We start from the raw sequence: 18856 nt of genomic DNA on the forward strand, positions 1-18856 counted from the left end.
TCCGAATATTAATTCGTAACATTTCTTCTTCGGAGGGTAGTATTTCTAGGGAGGGATGTAACAAGTATACACGAAAGTAACCTGGCAAAACTCGAATTGACACAAATGTTTTGAAAAAATACTACATTAATAGAATTTGTTGGAGATAAATTATAAAAATATTTAAAGAGAATATCAACAACAGTTGAAATATTTACAGAGTGCAAATAGTTATATATTTATCTAAGGCCAAACGACTATTTCCTACCCAAGGTTTGATGTTTTCTCAAATATCCCCCCTTTAACTATGGAAACACCAAACACCAAACACCCACCCATGAGCAGTTAAAATTAACAGTGGTAAGGGTAAAATCGTCATTTTCTCTATAATATTAAAAAATAAATTAAAATATAATTTATTTTTGCCCCCCTAAACTTTGAAAACTAAAATTTTTTCGCAGCCTAAGTTTTAAAAAATGGCAGTTTCACCCTAGGGTTTCGTTTTGAAATCTCCGGCGATATCTCCAGCTCCATTGCTGATGACCTCTCCCTCCCGAGATATCCTCTCCTTTTGGCGATCTCTTGCCTCCCATTTGGATGCCCGATCTGCATCAGAGAAACCTTGGGAGACGAAGAACTTCGTCTTTTGTCTTCCCAGACGAAGACGAAGACGAAGCCGTCATCTTCGTCTGGGAAGACGAAGTCGTCTTCCCAAGGCGTCTCCGACGTCGATCGGACTTTCAAATGGGAGAAAAGAGATCGCTGGAAGGAGAGGATGCTTCGGGAGGGAGAGACCATCGGCAATGGAGCCGGAGAGATTACCAGAGATTTCAAAACGAAACCCTAGGGTGAAACTGCCATTTTTTAAAACTTAGGCTGGGGAAAAATTTTAGTTTTTAAAGTTTAGGGGGGCAAAAAGAGATAAAATTTTCAGACATTAGAGTTTTGTTAAATTTAACCGACCATGGGTAGGTGTTTGGTGTTTTCATCGTTAAAGGGGGGATATTTGAGAAAACATCAAACCTTGGGTGGGAAATAGTCGTTTGGCCTTTATATAATTACAATTACCCATATTATTTTTATTTTTATTTTTATTTAAATATTTTATTTTATTATTAAGTAGTACGAATGTGATTTGGTTAGTTAAATTATTGATTTATTTTAAATGTCTTAGTATGTAATTTTTAGACCATTTGTAAACTAGACAAAATGTTATATTATATGTTTTATTAATAGTAAGTTAGAGAAATTTGGTAAAGAAATTAAAATGGTAAAACCACTTTGGAAAGTAAAAATAATAGATAATTTCAAATCAATTTGGGTCTGATTGAGTTAACTCGAATATTTAAAGGTTGGATTAGGGTTAATAAATTTTGATACGATTTTAATTCAAGTTTGGGAGTGTTGAAAGTCTTTGACATGAAATCTAAACTGATATAATACGAACACAATCCAATGACAAGAATTGTCAGGTCTAGCTCACATGATAATAAGAAAAAAAATCGAGTTAGTTTTGAGTTTTTTTTTTGCAAAATTTAGTTTGAATACATTAATATCAGTCAAAACTAAATTAAGTTGTGTTTAAGTTGATATAAACCAATTCAATTAACTTAAACTAATCTGAATATTTAAATTTATATTAGTATAGAAAAGTGTTATAAAACAAATATTAATAATAACTAAAACTCTTATATATTGTATATATATCTTTATATAATTATATATATTTATATTAATTAATTTTGATTTTGATTTGATTTGATTTGATTTTGGATTGTGAGAATGAAAATTGATATTTAAGATTATTAAATATTTTGAATGAGTGAATTTTTTTGAATTATTTATAATAATAGATTGAGATAATTTAAAGAAAATAAAGTTAAAAATAGTTAGAGGGCAAAAACGGACCATTTGTAATATTTCAAATCCATTTAAACATAGTTTAGATTAGAGATACTAATTTTGATACTAACTCTAATTCAGATGTGCTAGAATCGTCACTTGAAATTCAAATTTTCATAACACAAATGGCCAAAAGACAAATTCCTACCCAGATTTAGTTTATTATCTAATTCTCACATGTTAAATTTTAAAAATCTAAATATTTATTCGTCAACTATTAAAATTAACAAAATTTATACATTAAGTGTATAATCATTATTTAACCAATAATATTAAAAAAAAATTTTATTTTACTTTTCTACTTTAGTTTGAAAAACTAATAATTTCTCCTAGTCTAAGTTTTGAAAACGTACTTTTCGCCCTCGGGTTTCATTTTTTCCTTCTTAGGATTTTATTTTTTTCCTTCCTTCTCCAACGATCTTTCTTTAGCTGACCTCCCATACCTTCTTCTCTACTGGTGTTCCCTCTCATCTTTTGGCCAAAGAAGAATTGAAATGGTGGCTATAACCAAAGACGAATTGAAGACGGATTGTGTGCCTCGTTGCTTTGTCGACCCATGTTTCAATTCGACTCCTTGATTAGACGAATGTTTTGAATGAAGACAAATGATGGTAGTCGAAGACGAATCGAAGCATGGGTTGACAAATCGATGAAACACATGACCGATGCTTCGATTCATCTTTTCTTGTGGCCACCATCTTCGATTTGTCTTTGGTCGGGAGGCAGAGGAAACGTTGACAAAGAAGAAGGTATGAGAGGTTAGCTAGAGAAAGGTCATCAAAAAAATGAGGAAAGAAATGAAACTCTAGCGGGGAAAAAGTAAGTTTTTAAAACTTAGGTTAGGAGAATTGTTAGTTTTTAAAATTAAGATAAGGAAGTGAAATAATTTTTTTTTTTAATATTACTAGTTAAATAACAATTATATTCTTAATGATAACAAATTTTATTAATTTTAACAACTGATAGGTAGATATAAGTTTAACAATAAATTGATAGGTGGGTATAATGGATTTAACAAATGAAAGTTTGACAATAAACTAAATCTTTGGTAGGAATAAGACTTTTGGCCCAACACAAATACGACTTAGTTAAACAAATGTCAGAAGTAACCGTGGATCACTTAGTGCAAAACATTTATTGCATTGTATTATTTTAGAAATGGCTAAAGGACTATTTCCCATCCAAGTTTTACCTTAATTTTAAAAACATACCCACAACAGATGAAAACTGAATGATCAAATGCCTAAGAGGGAGGGAGAAGGTGAATTAGGCAATTTAAAACAATCTTTACTTAATTAAAGAATTAAACAAATTTAATCAAATTAATGAATGTTGCTTATTTTTAATGCAATTTATGAAAATGACAAGAATATTTCAAATAATCAATACAATCAAAAGAACATAACACAAGGTATAAGTTTAAGGGAAGAAAAAATCAAACACGCGATATATAGTGGCTCGACACAACCCGACCTATGTCCACTTCTCCAAGCTATCTCCCTTGAAGTATTCCACTAATCCTTGATTGACCAAAAACTCAACCAAACTTTTTTTCACAACAAAATAGCTTCCAAGGTGCTATTAACTTTTATAAATGTTAGAACTCAATTTCTCTCACTAAAATTTTTTTAGTCTCTTTAAGAGTGAACTTCACTTTTTTATAGTACGAATTTTGATATGACTTCGAAATATAATCTCTCTCAAGAGTGTATATGAAAGTTTAAGCTTAATACAACATAATGCAAATGAAATTACAAAGTGTATGAGCAAGAGTTTTGATTAGAAAAGAGAATTTGCAAGTGAATAGCTCAAAACTAATTTACTCTCAAATATGTGAAAGTTCTTGGTGGCAAAAGTTCCTTACGAATGAATTTGATTTGGTTTATATAAGTGAAAATGAGAAAAATTACCGTTAGACACAAAAACTAGTTGTTTTAATTTTTCAAAAAATGCAAACTTCGATCGATCGGATGTAATTTGGTCAACCAGATGTGATGTGACACTCCCGTGGTGCCTACGTGGAACTAGCCATTAGAAAGTTCAAACCAAAATTCGGTTGACTAGATTTAATTTGGTTAACCGAATTTCTGAAAGCCAAAATGTATAGCTTTTGGATAATTCGAAAGCTACCATCAAAGAATTTGGCTGGTTAAATTCAGTCAACCAAATTTTATTACATTTTACCCCCTAAATTTTTAAAAACTTGTAATTTATCCCTTAAACCTTTGAAAAGTGACAATTTAACCCATATTTGAAAATTCTTTCAAAACCAACTTTGAGATATGAAAATGTAGTTCACAAAACTTCATTATTAAATGAGTTAATAAACTTTGGTGAAAAAATTGGCTTAACCCAATAAGTTTAAAAAATAACATTTTAACCCAAAATATAAAAGATATGAGAATAAGTTTTCAAGTGAGCTATCACATGCAAATAAATATTTTAATCAAAACGAATGGTCCAAATTACAAATATATCTACCTAAACTTGAGTTTTTCTTCAAATCTTCAAAAATTCTTCACTTGAGCATTGTCTTCATTTTTATCTTGAAACTCCTTTAAGTGCATTAGATGAATTCTTGCAATCTAAACTCATACTCAAGTAAAATCATTAGTCAATATACTTTGGCACATATTAGTTTGTTATCATCAAAATAAGAGCATAATAACTTCTTGAGTCAATAAAAACCCCAAACACCTACCCATGAGTTAACTATTGTTACAATTTTTAGTTATAAGTAAGGGTAAAATCGTTATTTTCACCACTAAACTCTAAATTTTTAAAAGTTAATATCATTTTCCTCAAGGTTTTAAAAACTAACATTTCACTCTATTCCCAAAGTTTAGATTTCACCCCAAGGGTTTGTTTACATTCTTCAACTACCACCATTTTGGCCATTAGCTGACGTTTTTCATCCATCTTCTAGATTTAGTGACGAAGGACAACCACCCAATGGGCGTCGTCCTTCGTGGTGGTTAGGTGGCTGTCCTTTGTCATCGGATCTAGAAGATAAATGGAAAACGTCGACCGATGGCCGAAATGGTGGTAGCCAAAGAATTTAAACAAACTCTAGGGGTGAAATCTAAACTTTTCAAACTTTGAGAATGAGGTGAAATGTTAGTTTTTAAAATTTTGGCTGGAATGATATTAACTTTTAAAAATTTAGGGTTTAGTGATGAAAAAACGATTTTATCGTTACTTATAACTGAAAATTGTAACAGTGTTAACCCATAGATGGGTATTTAGATTTTTCATCTATTGTGGTTATTATTTTGAGATAGCATTAAAATTTGGGTGGGAAGTTCTTGCCCTTCTAGAAATATATTTAAGGCCAAATGACTTATTCCCACCCAAGGTTTAGTGAAAACCTAAGTGACTCCCATCAATTTTTGAAAATCCAAATATCCACCAATTCGTTAGCTTTGACTGTTATAATCAGGGGTAAAATCGTTATTTAGAATTTTTATTTAAATAAAGAAAAAGTTATTTCTTTTTCCCCCTTAATTTTAAAAACTAATCATTTTCCCGTAACTTTATTTTAAAAATTAATCTTTCATCTCCACCATATATACTTTTTAAGGTTTTATATTTTAGAATAAATAACCGCCCCTTTCAAACTTTGAAACATTACACTTATACCTCAAAAACTTCATTCCATCTTTTCGACGATTCTTCTTCTTGACATTCCTCTTCAACAACATCTGCCTCCTTTTTAATTGTTTCTCGATGCGAAAATCACCGAAATTCAATCGAAATGGTCAAATTTTTACATATAAATCTATGTGAAAATCACATAGATCTGTGCGAGAATGCACAGATCAGTCTGATGGCATTGTACAGACATGACTAATATCTATGCGATGTCATTCGATTGATCTATGCATCTACTAACACATAGATCGTCACAGATCTATATGATTTGTGCACAGATCTATGCACAAAAATCTGATCATTTTGATATGATTTTTAATAGTTTTCACACTAAAAAACCATCGGAGAGGGAAAAGATACTGTCAGAGAGGAACACCAAAAAAACTATCACGGAAAAGATAGAATGAAGTTTTTGAGGTGTAAGTGCAATGTTTTAAAGTTTGAGGGGGGCAGCTGTTCATTCTAAAATATAGAGCCCTAAAATGCATATATGGTGGGGGTAAAAAATTAATTTTTTAAAATTAAGTTAGGGAGAAAATAGTTAGTTTTTAAAACTAAGAAGGCAAAAAAACATTTTTTTTGTTTAAATAAAAATTTTAAATAATAATTTTACCCTTAACTGTAATAGTCAAAACTAACAGATGAATAAATATTTATGTTTTTGAAAGTTTACGAGAGTCACTTTGAGTTTTCACTACATCTTGGGTAAGAATAATTCTTTTACGTTATATTTAAATAACAATAAAACTAAATATGTATATATTTATATGTGTCATTATATGATTATGTGATTTTAAATTAACGTAATATTATTAGTGTAATAAACACGTTATGGGTCCACATAAGGAGCAGCCCGTTGACCGGATGAAATTCTAGCGTCGCTCTAAAATGATAAAAACTGTTTGTGTCCATTCTGCGCTTCTTGCCAAGCACTCCAAGTGAAGCATCCGTCTCCAGTTCTTTTGGGACCCTCAACGCACAGTGTATGCATCTCTCTTCGCTTATCTTCTTTTCATTTTTCTTTTTCTTTTGTTCTTTCAATTCTATTCGCTCGATTTTCGAAGTTTTTGTTGGCTTTGCTTCAATCGGAGGATCTAATTTTGAAAGTGAACTCGCTTGCACTTTGATTAGCGAATTTCGATTAAAGTTAATGATAATTAAGATTTTTTGCGCCGCATTTGTTTGCATTTGAAGTTGAAATAAGTGTTTGCCGATTCACTTGTACGTTCTTTCATAGTTTCTTTCAAACGAATTATTGTCCTGCGATTTTCCATATTTTGTAGTTCTTTTTAAGCGTATTCTCAGGCTCTGGTTGCTTTACATTGAAATGTTTTTGTCGATTTTGTTCATTGAGCATCACACACTACTGTTAGGGCGATTGATTTTATTACCAAAATAAGAAGATTAGCTTAAAGGTAGAGTATTTAAAAGATTATTGGGTATAAATAATTATTATGTTTAATAAAATTTGATAAGTATAAATAATTATTGTGTTTGATTAAAGATAATAAAAAAATACTAGTAAATTATTTTACTTAAATACCCTTCAATATAATTATTTTTAAATATTTTATAAATTATTTGTTATATTAATTAAAAATAAATTTATTTTGTCTTAAAAAATTAATAAATAATAATATAATTATAATAAAATTAAGATTACCTTGGTAATCTTTTAATACTTAAGGTGAAAGTAATAATCAGATTACCACCTATATTACCTGTCATGTTAGCATTGGTAATAGAAGATTACCTTACTGACAAATCAAACAAAGTAATGTAAGTAATAAAAGATAGATTACCAAGGTAATCTTTAAATCTCTGAAATCAAACGGTGCCTTAGGTTTTATTTGTTTACTTATTACTTATGGATATTTTAATGCCTCAAATCACTGTGTATTTGTTTGTTCTTTGTTGTTGCAGTGATCTCTAAATTCCACCAACTTTTAGTTTATTCTATTGATATTGCTGTAATGTTTGCTATTATGAATTGTTTTGAAGCGGCTGAATCTTGATAGCGACATGAGCGTTAATTAATTTGTGAGAAATGTATAGTTAATATGTAAGGCTTTTTGTAATGCTCATAGAAGTAAGATCTCCATTTGTTTGACATACTGGCCTCTCTGGTTATTAATGGAAGCCAATTCGTTAAATGTTTGTGTTAGGTTTTTGTTGTTCTTATGATTGCTGATATTCTATAAATTTTCTGTTTTAAGATTGTGCTGCATTTAGTACTTATTTTGCATTGTTTTGGTTGAAAGATTTTTGGACCTTTTGATTAGCAGTAGTTAGTTACTATTAGGATGTTCGTTAAATGTAACAAAGAAGTTTCCAATTCTGTTAAATGTAACTACTTTCCTTTGTATATAAGGAAGTCATGAACAATTGTACACTATCAACCTTTGTACAAGGAAGTTATAGACAACCTGGACCTACTTATCAGCATAGGCCATATTCCTTCTTGAACTGCCCATCTTATCAGCCTAGCACTTGTATGTTATTCTTCTATAGTCAATCTAGGAAGAGGTAGAGGTAGATTTACTGGAAGAGGAAGATTGATTTGTTAATTGTGTAGTAAAGATGGCCATACAACTATGCAGTGCTACTATAGGTTCAATACCAACTACAACTATGCAACTGTATCAATTTTACACTATCTACCACCCTAATAGTACACACAAACACAAATCCATTATCATCTCCTTCAACTAGCTCAAGTAGCTACCCCTGCTACTGTACAAGATTATTCTTGATACATGGATTTAGGTGTCGCTGACCATGATACCTTTGATGACTTTTAGCTGACTGTGGCAACCAACTATAAAGGCAATGATCAATTTGTAGGCAATGGTGAGTCTCTAAGCATTACTTATATTAGACATGTCTTAGTTCCTAGTCACTTCCATTCTAAGGTCTGCCTCTTAAAAATGTCATGTCTGTCGTATATTACGAGAAACTTGTTTAGCATTTCTAAAATTACAAAAGATAATTATGTTGTAGTTGAATTTTGTGCTGACAAATGTGTTATTAATGACAAACACACTCAGACAATACTACTACAAGGGCAACTTAAGGATGACTTGTATTAGCTCAACATTTCTCATTTTTCCACATCATTACTACATTCCAAATTCAATTCAGCTTCTTCAAAACACAAAGAAAATCTTAGTTTGGCATCTGTCACTTGTACTGCAAATAAAACATATATGCATCAATTTAGACATAATAGTTCTTTCGCCTATGCTAGTGCCAAGAGTAGTTCTGATTCATCAATGTTGTATACTGTGCCTATTTCTAAATTTCTGAATTGTGATAATAAAACTGGTCAGCCTGTATCTTTTGCTATTTTTGAAACCACTATTGATTTGTGGCATACTAAAGTAGGTCATCCTAATAGCAAGATACTTGTACAAGTTTTAAATTAAATGAATGTTGTCTTTTATTCCAATTGTGATGTTTCCTTTTGTAATGCATGTCAACTTGGTAAGTTAAAACAAATTTCTTTCGTCAATCCATTTCTAAGACCTTTAAGCCTCTTGAATTAATACATTCAAATTTGTGGGGACCTTCTCCAGTAGTTTTATTTGAGGGTTACAATTATTATATTCACTTTATAAATGATTATAGTCTATTTACTCGGATTTTACCTCTCAAAAATAAATCTGAAGCAAAACCAGTCTTTGAATCCTTTTGCAAACTAATTGAAAGACAATTTGACACTAAAACTAAGTGTTTGCAGTCAGATTGGGGAGGGGAGTATAGAAGTTTAGCTCCCTTACCAAACAGTTTAGGCATTGTCACCACTGTCCTCACATACATTAGCAAGATGGAAAATCAGAAAGAAAACATAAACATATTGTTGAAATAAGACTTACTCTATTGGCACATGCTGGTCTTCCTCTTAAACTCTGGCATGCCTTTCAAACTTTTATGTATCTCATCAACAAGCTGCCATCTTCTGTTCTTGAATTTGACTCTCCTTTTCACAAATGATTTCATGAAAATCTTGATTATTCTTGATTAAGAGTCTTTGGTTGTGCATCATATCCTTATCTTTGACCATATCACAAACAAAAGTTTTCTCATCACACAGCTAAGTGTATTTTTGTTGGATATAGTTTACTTCATAAGGGCTATAAGTGTTGTACATAGTCCTCAGTCTCAAATTCAATGAAACAGAATTTCTTTTTTCTATATGATCCTCTGTTCAGGTCTTCAGCATTATTTTTTGGTGATAACCAGTCTGTTCTAAAAACTTTTTCGCTACAAATACTAAAAGCTGGTAGATTCTTGTGTCTTCTAATCAATCAGTTTTCCCTATGTCTGTGTTAAATTCTACAAGCCTAGGTACTACTTGTCAAACACTATTGCCTTCAATGTCTAGTTGTGGCATATCCCATAGTTAGCATGAAGCATCAACAACATCAGAATCTAAATGTTTATCCTCAACATTGAACCTTTCATGTCCATCCCTATTTTCTCCCAAAACCATAAACACGGGCCTATCTTTTCTTACTGTTGATTTAGAAGTGTAGCTTAACAATTATCCTTCTGCATCAATCTCTTCTCAACCTAATACTTTATTACCAACCAACCTACATCTAATCAGCATCCCATGCTAACTAGATCTAAAATGATTACTTGCAAAACCCTTGAAGCCTTCCATTTTTTCCCTCACTGAGACATCTAATACCGAGTCCTCTGTTCAAATAGAACCAACCACTGGCTCTGAGGTTTTATCTAGTCCTGACTGAAAAACTGCAATGAAGGCTGAGTATGATGCTTTGATTGCCAATAATACTTGGACTTTAGTTCTTCATACAACTGACATGCATTTAGTGGGCCATAAGTGGGTTTTTAGACTTTAGTACAATCTTGATGGTACTGTTCAAATATATAAAGTTAGACTTGTAGCCAGAGGTTTTCAACAAACACCTGGGATTGATTATTTTGAGACCTTTAACCCTGCTGTAAAAGATGCCAAAATTAGTCTTTTCCTGAGTTTGGCAGTTCAGTTTGATTGGGATGTTAAGCAAATTGACATCAATAATGTTTTTTCAAATGGGGATTTAGAGGAGCAAGCATACATGCTTCAACTTGATGGTTTTATCACTGACTGAAAGGAAACTAAGTTGGTTTGCAAGCTAAACAAAGCTTTGTACGGTTTAAACCAAACTCCAAGAGCCTGATTTTATAAGTTGAAAGCTGTTTTAATTGCTTGGGGGTTTAATTGTGCAGTCATGGATACTAGTTTGTTTCCTTATAACAGTTGTGGGAAAATAATTTATGTGCTAGCGTATCTTGATGACATCCTACTTGTTGGTAATGATATGACTCTTATTGATAGCTTGACGAAGCATTTAAATGATAAATTTGCCCTCAAGGTATTGGGATCATTACACTATTTTCTAGGTTTTGAGATTGTAAGATCCAAGTCTGGTTTGCATCTGAACCAGACTAAATATGCTTAAGACTTACTGTTGAAAGTAAAAAAATTTTAAGCAACACAACACTCTTTACTGTTGGTTCCAGGTTAGCCATAGATGACAATCATGCTTTTGAGGATCCTTTTTTGTACAGAAGTATAGCAGATGCCTTGCAATATCTAACTTCGTCTAGACTTGATATTACTTTTTCTGTTAACAAACTGAGTCAGTTTCTGCAGAAACCTACTATTGCATATTTTTAGGCTTGCAAGAGAGTTCTCGGATGTATTAAAGGGACTGTGACATTTGGGTTACAATTTAAACTAAGGAGTTTGTTATGGTTAAACTGTTTTTAAGATTTCTGATTTGGTTAGTAGCTTACATGACAAGAGATCCACTACTGGATACTGTCTTTTTCTGTGTTAAAAACTTATTTCAATGGAGCTCTAGAAAACAAAAGGTAGTTGCATTGTTTTCTGCTAAAGCTGAATATAGAGCTTTGTCTCAAACAGCAACTGAAATTGGTTGGGTGAGGAGTTTATTTGCAGAACTAAAGTTAAAGTTTTCTGCTCGTTCTATAAATTGGTGTGACAATCAGAGTGCTGACTCTTTAGCTTCTAATCCTGTGTATCATGCTAGAACCAAGCATATTGAAATTGATGTCCACTACATTTGAGATCAACTTACTGGAAAACAGTTGGTTATTCAATACGTTTCAACTAAATTTCAAAAAGCTGATATTTTAACAAAATCCTCGGCTGCTAGACAGTTTGTTAACTTGAGAAGTGCTTTTAATCTGCACAATCTTTAACAGTTTCAGTCTATGACTTCTCAACATCAATCTGTGCATACTTCTGGAAGTTAAGTTTTGAGTTGATGTTGTTGGCTTCAGGAGTATTGCAGATATGGTTAGTTAACATCTGGAGTTGTAATAGAGGTAGTGTTGATGTTATGGTTGTTGAAGTGTTGTTATGGTTGTTTGCAGTATTGATAGGGATATTCTGTAGTAGTTGTAGTGTTGATATTATGGTTGTTGCAGTATTGATAGGGATATTCTGTAGTAGTGCTAATGCTGTTCTGAAAGTTGGTGATTGAATATTTAGTAAGAAATGCAGCTCTGGTGCAGTTCAAACTTGATGGAGTGTTGCAGTGTTAATTGTTCAGCTGCAGCTTTGAATTGATGAAGTGTTTGTTCAGATGTAGCTTTGAATTGATGAAGCGTTGATGTGTTTGTTGTGATGCAGTTCTGAATTAATGTAGCTTTTAAGTGTTAAATTGTTCTGATACAGCTCTGAACTGATGAACTGATGCTGTTTTGAATTGATGGTACTTGATGGAGTGTTGTACTGTTGAATCTTTCTGATGCAGCTCAAATTGATGGAGTGCTCAAGTGTTGAATTGTTCTGATGCAGTTCTGAACTGATGAAGTGTGTTGAAGTATTTGAAGGGTTCAGATTTGATTGAATTGCAATCCGGCATGGTGGTGATCTGAACTGAAGAAAGTCTTGTTTAACCAGGGATGTTAGGATGTCAATTAAGAAGAGAGTTTGGTTTAACCGGGGATGTTAGGACGTAAGTTAGAAAGAGAGTTTTGTTTAACGGGGATGTTAGGAGGTCAGTTAAGAAGAGAGTTTGGTTTAACAGGGGATGTCAGGATGTTTGTGAATTGTAACGGAGAAGTTTCCCATTCTGTTAAATGTAACAACTTCCGTTTTGTACATAAGGAAGTCATTAACAATTGTACTCCATTCATTCCTTTTCCTATACAAGCAGATCAAAATATCTTGCACTGTAAACTTTATCTCTCGATCTCAGCCCTTCTCATTTTCTTGATTTTCTTTAACTGAAACCCTAACCAGCAATCAAGGTGGCTGTTCAGTTACTCATGTTTTAAGCTCTAATTTCAGTTTCAAATTTTGTTTGACATCTTTGATCTTTTTCAATTTCTGTCACAGGATGGGGGCAGGGAGGAAAGCACAAACTATCATTCTCAATGGAAATTCACCTCCTACAAATCCAACTTATACTCATGCATCTGCTAGAAATCTGGGAAAGCACCAGCTTGGTGGTGTTATATTTGGTTGCAAGAATAACACCATCAGAGAATGTTTAACTAATCAACTGTTTGGTCAGTCGTCTGCAATTTTGATGCATATTTTTATTTAACCTTCTGGCTGTTTTTTGTTGTTTCTTTTTTTACATGAATTTGTTAGTCATTCAGAAACCATGACCGTGATATTGGTCTGTAGGATTGTCTAAAAATGGGAAGAATGAACAAAATATTTGTAATTGTGTCTATTTTAATAATTTGTTTTCGTCTAGATTTTCTTTCCTGTTTTTCATCGATAGAATAATTCTTATTTTGCAAATATCTTTTCTACAATTATTACTCTGCATACAGACTTAGAGCTCCTTTTTTTAATCAGGATTGCTTCTAAAGATGGGAAAACAGTAGTTTGGTTTAATAATATATATGTATATGATGCAATTTCTTTTTTGTTTCATTTTTGTTAGGCAGTATTGCAGTTCTGCTTTGGTATCTGTTCTTAGTTTTGTTCCAAGAACTTTATGGGTTATTGCATTAACTTTAACAGGCCTACCAGCTCAACACTTTACCTATGTAAAGAACATTGATATTGGCCTACCACTTTTTCTATTCAACTACAGTGATAGAAAACTTTATGGCATCTATGAAGCTGCCAGCCCTGGAAAAATGAACATTGATCCGTATGGATGGACCACTGATGGTTCTGAGAGAACCTTCTATCCTGCACAGGTAATATAACAAAGTTTGCTTATCTGTTTTTGAGTTGTTTTTAAGTTAAAAGTTTTATGAGACAGATAGTTTATGATGAAGTTAAGCTTTAACACTGATATCATGTTGCTTTCCAAATTAAGGTGCAAATTTGTGTCAAATTGCAATGCCAACCTCTGCTTGAAGAACAGTTTAAACCAGTAATTGAGGATAATTACTACACTAATCATCAATTTTGGTTTGAGCTTGACCATTCTCAGGCAAGCAAGTTGATATCACTAGCATCTTTATCAGTTTCAACAAGGACTTTTCTACCTTGTCTTCCTTTCATTACAACAAAGCGGGGAAAATTTTTCCAACCTCTTTCGTCACCTGAGACAGAAGAGGAAAGCAAGGGTTTTGGGCTTTTTGCTACACAGCCTAATCCTGATGTTACTAAGTGCTTAGGCTGCGTTGCAGATTCTAAAGTTGCTACTTCTGTCAGTGAAACGGAAGGGGAGTGTGAATTGCTTCAGTCATGTCCTTCGGAGGTTGATCAGTCAAATAATTACTTGAGTAGGAAAATGGATTCTGGAGATGATTCTCCAATAAATGGAGACAACCAGCTTTTGGAAGCTCATCTAGATGTGAAGATGGTGGAACAAAAAGAGAAAGATATTATACTCATGAAACTGAAACAATTGGCTTTTAACCGTGGACGTCGAGACATTCCTTCAACTGATTATGTATACGAACCAGCTGTTACAAGTGATATGTGCCCAGGAAACGGGGGTTCTGTTCATGAGAAGATAAGTTCTGATGAGAAGAATGAAGAGAATCATTGTTCCTCTTCTTATTGTAAGTCCATCATAACTAAGGTAGTTGAGGATATTCGTCCTTTATTTTATTTCACTTAAGATGCAAATAAGTTACTTGCTTTGGCCTTGGTAACATTGCATTATGCTCAATGTAGTTGATTCAAGAAGTGGAAGAGCTTAAAGCATTTAAAACAGAACAAACTCTGAAGATGAAATATTTGGAGCAGAAGCTGGTAATGCCTTGCCATTCCTCTGATGTTGAACTCTGCCCTTCCCAGTAGCTGTTTTATCTGCCCTTGGCAAATTACTTAAGCAAACTATCTGCAGATTGATATAATAATTCTTTTTCAATTTTTTTTTTTTATATATATATATATTCTGTGGACTAAGTACTAATGTTATATTGAATGAATTTACAATGGAAATAGAAGTAGAATTATCAAAGTCATTGATGCTCTAGAAGGTTGAATAGGAAAAGCATTAGCAACAATGGTCCAAGCAGTTTAAGGTTTTTCCCTCTCCTCAGTGTGAACACATCAAAAGCTTGGAGATATAAAGGAAAATATAATTTAGCACCCTTGAACCCTTAGTTAGTAGGTAGGTGAAACACCTGTACTGCAAAGGTAAGAGTCAGTAGTGTCTTGGAAGAATCAAATTTATATTGTAATGCACTAATAATAAATTCAAGAGACTATTGTTCCTTCATTTGAAGGTCAATGCATTAATTCCCTCTCCCTTGGTTATTAATGGCTTGCTGTGTACCTATAATTGTTTATGGAAATTGGTGCTTCCTTTCATTTGTGTATTTCATTTGGCAACTTGATGCAATGAACAAATACATTTGACCCTGAGTCTTCAGGTTGATGCTGAAACTGAAATCCAGAAGTTGAAAAATCATTGTACGATGGTGAACTCTGTGTCTAATGCTCCCATCAAACTAAGTGATGAAAATGCCATAGAGTCCTTAGATGAGCTGCATGTTGTTCCTACTATGTCAATATATATATTGGGTGGATATGATGGGGAATCATGGTTATCGACATTAGATTTATATGCTCCCTCTCGAGGTGTGATGAAGTCTTTTCAGCCAATGAACTCTGTTCGTTCATTTGCTGCGGTTGCATCACTCTATGGTGAGGTTTATGTCTTTGGTGGTGGGGATGGACGCATGTGGTACAATACAGGTATTAGCTCTTAATAATTTTTTTGAAGTATGATTGCTTCTTCAATCTAATTATCTCTAATATTTCATACTATTTGTCAAGTTGAATCATACAGCCCAGGTAATGATGAATGGACCCTGTGCCCTTCCTTGAATCAGGCAAAGGGTGGGTTAGGTGGAGTTACTTCTGATAACAAAATATATGCAATTGGTGGTGGGAATGGTGTTGATTGCTTTTCAGATGTTGAAATGTTTGATTTGAGGCTTGAACGATGGATCACTATGCTGTCACTACGACAAAAGGTACACTTTTCACCTGCACTTGAATTGATTTGAGGAATGCACTTTCAGTGGTTTAGTAACAAAGCATGGAAACTTAAGTTTACTTGTGAGAGCTATAAACTAATATTTATAATGAATTGAAAAATATTGAGGCTTTGCTTTAATTGAACACAGACAAAGGGAAATTTCATAATGTATGAAATCTTACAGTTTTTATCAAACTCACAAGAGAAATTTATCATATTCGGACCAGATCTAGTGTGAATGCACTGTGATATATGATGCAACAACTTTCTAGATTCACTCAATATGATATTTATATATGAGAAGTTTAATTTGGTAGAACTGACAGAGACAATTGCCTCTTTCAATTTAAATCTTCTATCTAAATTAATATTTATATATTTCACTTGTTCCTGGGTTCTGGTGCAATGATTGAGGAACAGTGTTGAATTCATTGCCTATTTGACATCATAACAATTACGCTTCCTGAAAATAAAGCTATTTGTTTCATCATGGACAACAGTTCACTTCTGTTACAATGGTTGATTATGGTTAACTCTTATGAATTCTTAGGTATTTTTGAAAGTCTGAAGTTTTGTCATCTTTTTAGAGTAGTGAACTTTTTGATGGTGTTATTTTTCATCTACCATGAGTGCATTGGTTGTTCCAAGTTAACCCTTCCTGGAACATATTTTTTTTTAAATTTTATTATAGAATTTGGTATCAAGATTGAGCAGACTAAGGAGTAAGGATATTGATTTTCTGCTGCTCTTTGTCAAGTAGAGCATTTATCATGTCATCATTCAACACAAGGTTTAAAGATACTTTACATCATGAGACATGTCATTTACATGATATGTATTGTATGTGTGATTGTGGTAGCAAGACAACGCAAAGCGTAATTGCATAATGAAATGCAAATTTCAGACATTTCTTATTTCCTTGTGGTATGCCACCTTGTAAAGCATGCATTATGTATAAGTTGATTAAGACTTGATCCATGAATGCCTTTCATCTGTTCTCCAGAGATTTTCTCTTGCTGCTGCAGAAATTGATGGTGTGCTTTATGCTACTGGTGGATTTGATGGGGTAGATTATCTGAAGTAAGGCACATACCCTCTATGTTTTTTCCTGTTTGTATACATAATTAAAATTTATATGTGTTGCAATATCAGCTGAAAATACTTCCAAATTCTTGACAATCAAGGCTCTTAATCTTTTGTTTGACATTTAGTTGAATTTAGAGTCCTGTGTTTTTTATACTTGGGGATCTGTACATTGCTTGGCTACTAACTGATTTAGCCTGTAACAACGTTTAGATGCATCTGATTAGTAAGAAACTAAAAAGTAGATGCTAATTCAAAGTTTTTTCTGGCACTGCCTTCTAAAAAAGTTGCCTGACATTTCTGCATGTATCAGTTCTGCAGAAAAATTTGACCCCAGAATGCGGTATTGGGAACATATTTCAAGCATGAACTCAAAGAGGGCCTGCCACTCACTGGTTGTTTTGAATGGAAAATTGTAAGTTATTTTATTCTTGTTTTCTCGTTTTGTTGTCTATTAGTACTTTTTTATGGCCCAACTCGGCTGTCCTCTAAAAGTTACTACATTCTGTTTTACATTGTACATTGTAATCTCACTTTTTCTTCTGCAAGTCTACTCATAATTTTGTATTGCAATGTCCTTCTCGAGTGTCAGATTGACAAGGTAAATTTGTGTTGTAGGTATGCTCTGGGTGGTTATAATGGCAATGCAATGGTTTCAAGCGTCGAGATTTATGATTCACGAATGGATTCATGGATGACTGTGGACCCAATGAAGCAGGCAAGAGGATATTCTGCGGCGGTTGTTCAGAATGAGTCTATATACGTCTTTGCAGGAGTGGAATCGGGTGACAGAATGTTGAACACGGTATCTTATCTTTTGCCATTCTTGTTTTATGCAGTCGTTTGATAAATGCACAAATCTTTATCTTATCTGTCTTGCCGATAATGTGATAACAGGTTGAATGTTTTAAAGAGGGTCGAGGTTGGGAAATAATTGATGTGATTGGGAATAGGAGTTTCATGTCAGCTTTTGCCTTGTAGTCAGTCACACAGAACTTTAAACATATATATTAAGAGATTATTGGATGGTGTGAGACTGGGCCAAAGGTTTGGAAGAAAGGATTTCAATGTAAATCTATTTAATGTATGAATCTTGCAGTTGGAAATGATTTTTTTGGGGTTTGAGAAAAAGTATTTGAGTAGTTATTAGGTAATTTTGTTTTTTTCAATGTTAAGTTTTTTTTTTCTTTTGTTTGTATTTAAGCGTAGTATGCTCATTTAGTGGTCAAAAATCAAAAGTTAATTTTAAGGCAAAAATTAAATAATAATTAATGGTTGTAATAACAGTGTAATTCCAATCTAGGGTGACCAAATTGTCAAATTGGGATCTCTGTTCTTGGTCAATTATTTTTTAGGAATATTAGGAGTATCTATTTGAGATACACATATGTATACATATATGTGTATTATTATGTGATTATATATTATTTTATCTTAAATTAAAAATTATTTAATTATTATGTGATTGAGTATTATTTTATTTTAAATTCAAAATTACTTAATCACGTGATAACACGTGTAAGTGTATATATATTTGTGTATTTAAAATAAATATACAATTTTATTGATTATTTTTTTCTAGAGAAAAAGAAAAAGAAAAGTAGTGGTGGATTTGAGTCCAACCGTGTCTAGTGCTCATCTCAAATTCGGAATGACTCATTTGAGTTAATGTTAATTCAAATTGTGAACAGTGATATTGGAAAGAATAAGAGTCATTGTAGAAAAAAAAAACCTTCCTTGTAGTGATGATATTGATGAGCTTTCAAACTCGAGTTGACCTGACCTAAGAATGA

The 18856-nt window shown here is 32.7% G+C and overlaps 1 protein-coding gene across 3 annotated transcripts; it reads left to right on the forward strand.

Annotated features, from left to right (window-relative positions):
• Nucleotides 1-6384: 6384 nt before the first annotated feature.
• Nucleotides 6385-18217, forward strand: LOC123202148 (kelch-like protein 8). Of its 3 annotated transcripts, none has more exons than XM_044617923.1 (11): nt 6385-6515; nt 12914-13086; nt 13553-13734; nt 13857-14570; nt 14666-14743; nt 15370-15694; nt 15776-15975; nt 16984-17060; nt 17377-17478; nt 17682-17868; nt 17961-18217. In XM_044617923.1, the coding sequence occupies exons 2-11, from the start codon at nt 12915-12917 to the stop codon at nt 18042-18044; spliced, it is 2121 nt and encodes a 706-aa protein (XP_044473858.1). In that variant the 5' UTR covers nt 6385-6515; nt 12914; the 3' UTR covers nt 18045-18217. The 3 variants fall into 3 exon arrangements, with proteins under 3 accessions (XP_044473858.1, XP_044473859.1, XP_044473860.1); XM_044617924.1 differs by lacking the exon at nt 6385-6515 and adding an exon at nt 12353-12825; XM_044617925.1 differs by lacking the exons at nt 6385-6515; nt 14666-14743 and adding an exon at nt 12371-12825.
• Nucleotides 18218-18856: the final 639 nt, after the last annotated feature.

This window comes from Mangifera indica, chromosome 18, assembly GCF_011075055.1.
Source record: "Mangifera indica cultivar Alphonso chromosome 18, CATAS_Mindica_2.1, whole genome shotgun sequence".
Lineage (NCBI taxonomy): Eukaryota > Viridiplantae > Streptophyta > Magnoliopsida > Sapindales > Anacardiaceae > Mangifera > Mangifera indica.

Excerpts from the sequence above, each read along its gene's own strand:
- LOC123202148 (XM_044617923.1), top strand. The coding sequence starts at position 12,915 with ATGGGGGCAGGGAGGAAAGCACAAACTATCATTCTCAATGGAAATTCA. Across the intron at positions 14,571-14,665 it reads GTAAGTCCATCATAACTAAG|TTGATTCAAGAAGTGGAAGA; the intron begins GTAGTTGAGGAT and ends TGCTCAATGTAG. Across the intron at positions 15,976-16,983 it reads TGCTGTCACTACGACAAAAG|AGATTTTCTCTTGCTGCTGC; the intron begins GTACACTTTTCA and ends TCTGTTCTCCAG.